Genomic DNA, 777 nt, shown 5'->3' with positions numbered 1-777 from the left:
CATATTTCCAGGGGCATACCAGCCCTCCATGTGTGAGGATGCTGCCATTGTCACCAGGATAGGCACCATTTTCCTTGGAGGACCCCCCCTCGTCAAGGCAGCTACTGGGGAGGAGATATCAGCAGAGGACTTGGGAGGTGCTCAAGTACACTGCAGGTACTGGGGACTCGTTTGTGTTTGTGTTAACTGCAACTTGAGGTGTTTCTTTTGACTTATTCTTCTGGATGATATTGTGCTCCTTCTTTTTCATGCAAACTGAAAATGTAGTGTGAGTGGAGTGACTGACTACTTTGCCACAACTGAAGAAGAAGGTTTCGAAATCCTCCGAGACACGGTTGCCACTCTCAATATTCCTCCTCTGTCTCCTGTCTCTCCAGAGTCTGAGGAGCCAGGCTTGAATCCAGATGATCTTAATGGTAAGTCACACACTGTAATTCGTGGTAGCTGTAGTAAGGTCAGAAAAATTTGTTTGTATTACTTGAAATCTTGATAAGGAAAACATGTTTTCATTGTAAGAAATGTTAACCTTGTGTTGGATTTTGTTGACTACATAAGTATTCATGGTATCATCCACTGCTTGTTCAAATCTTAGATCTGAAGTGTTTAATATATAAATTATGTTGAATATTTAGCTATTTCTAGTTCTTGATAATTGTCCTTTTTCTGTATATTCCCTTATAATTAATACCTTTTTCATCCATAACTGTTCCATGACTGAAGCATAAAATTTCACTGGCCTTTCTACTGAATGCTATTGATTCATTCAACAAGACACAC

General features: G+C 40.0%; 1 protein-coding gene across 1 annotated transcript in view; it reads left to right on the top strand.

Moving 5' to 3' along the window:
• LOC119586366 (probable methylcrotonoyl-CoA carboxylase beta chain, mitochondrial) overlaps nucleotides 1–777 on the top strand; it is a gene marked incomplete in the record, with an annotated part of 10,956 nt that overhangs the window by 5,043 nt on the left and 5,136 nt on the right. The window contains 2 exon segments of the mRNA XM_037935078.1: nucleotides 12–156; nucleotides 268–416. Of these exon segments, the coding sequence (XP_037791006.1) occupies nucleotides 12–156; nucleotides 268–416 (294 nt within the window).

This window comes from Penaeus monodon, chromosome 21 (genome assembly GCF_015228065.2).
Source record: "Penaeus monodon isolate SGIC_2016 chromosome 21, NSTDA_Pmon_1, whole genome shotgun sequence".
Taxonomy (NCBI): Eukaryota; Metazoa; Arthropoda; class Malacostraca; order Decapoda; family Penaeidae; genus Penaeus; species Penaeus monodon.
Note: the sequence above shows the minus strand (reverse complement) of the source record. Positions and strands in the feature narration are given on the sequence as shown.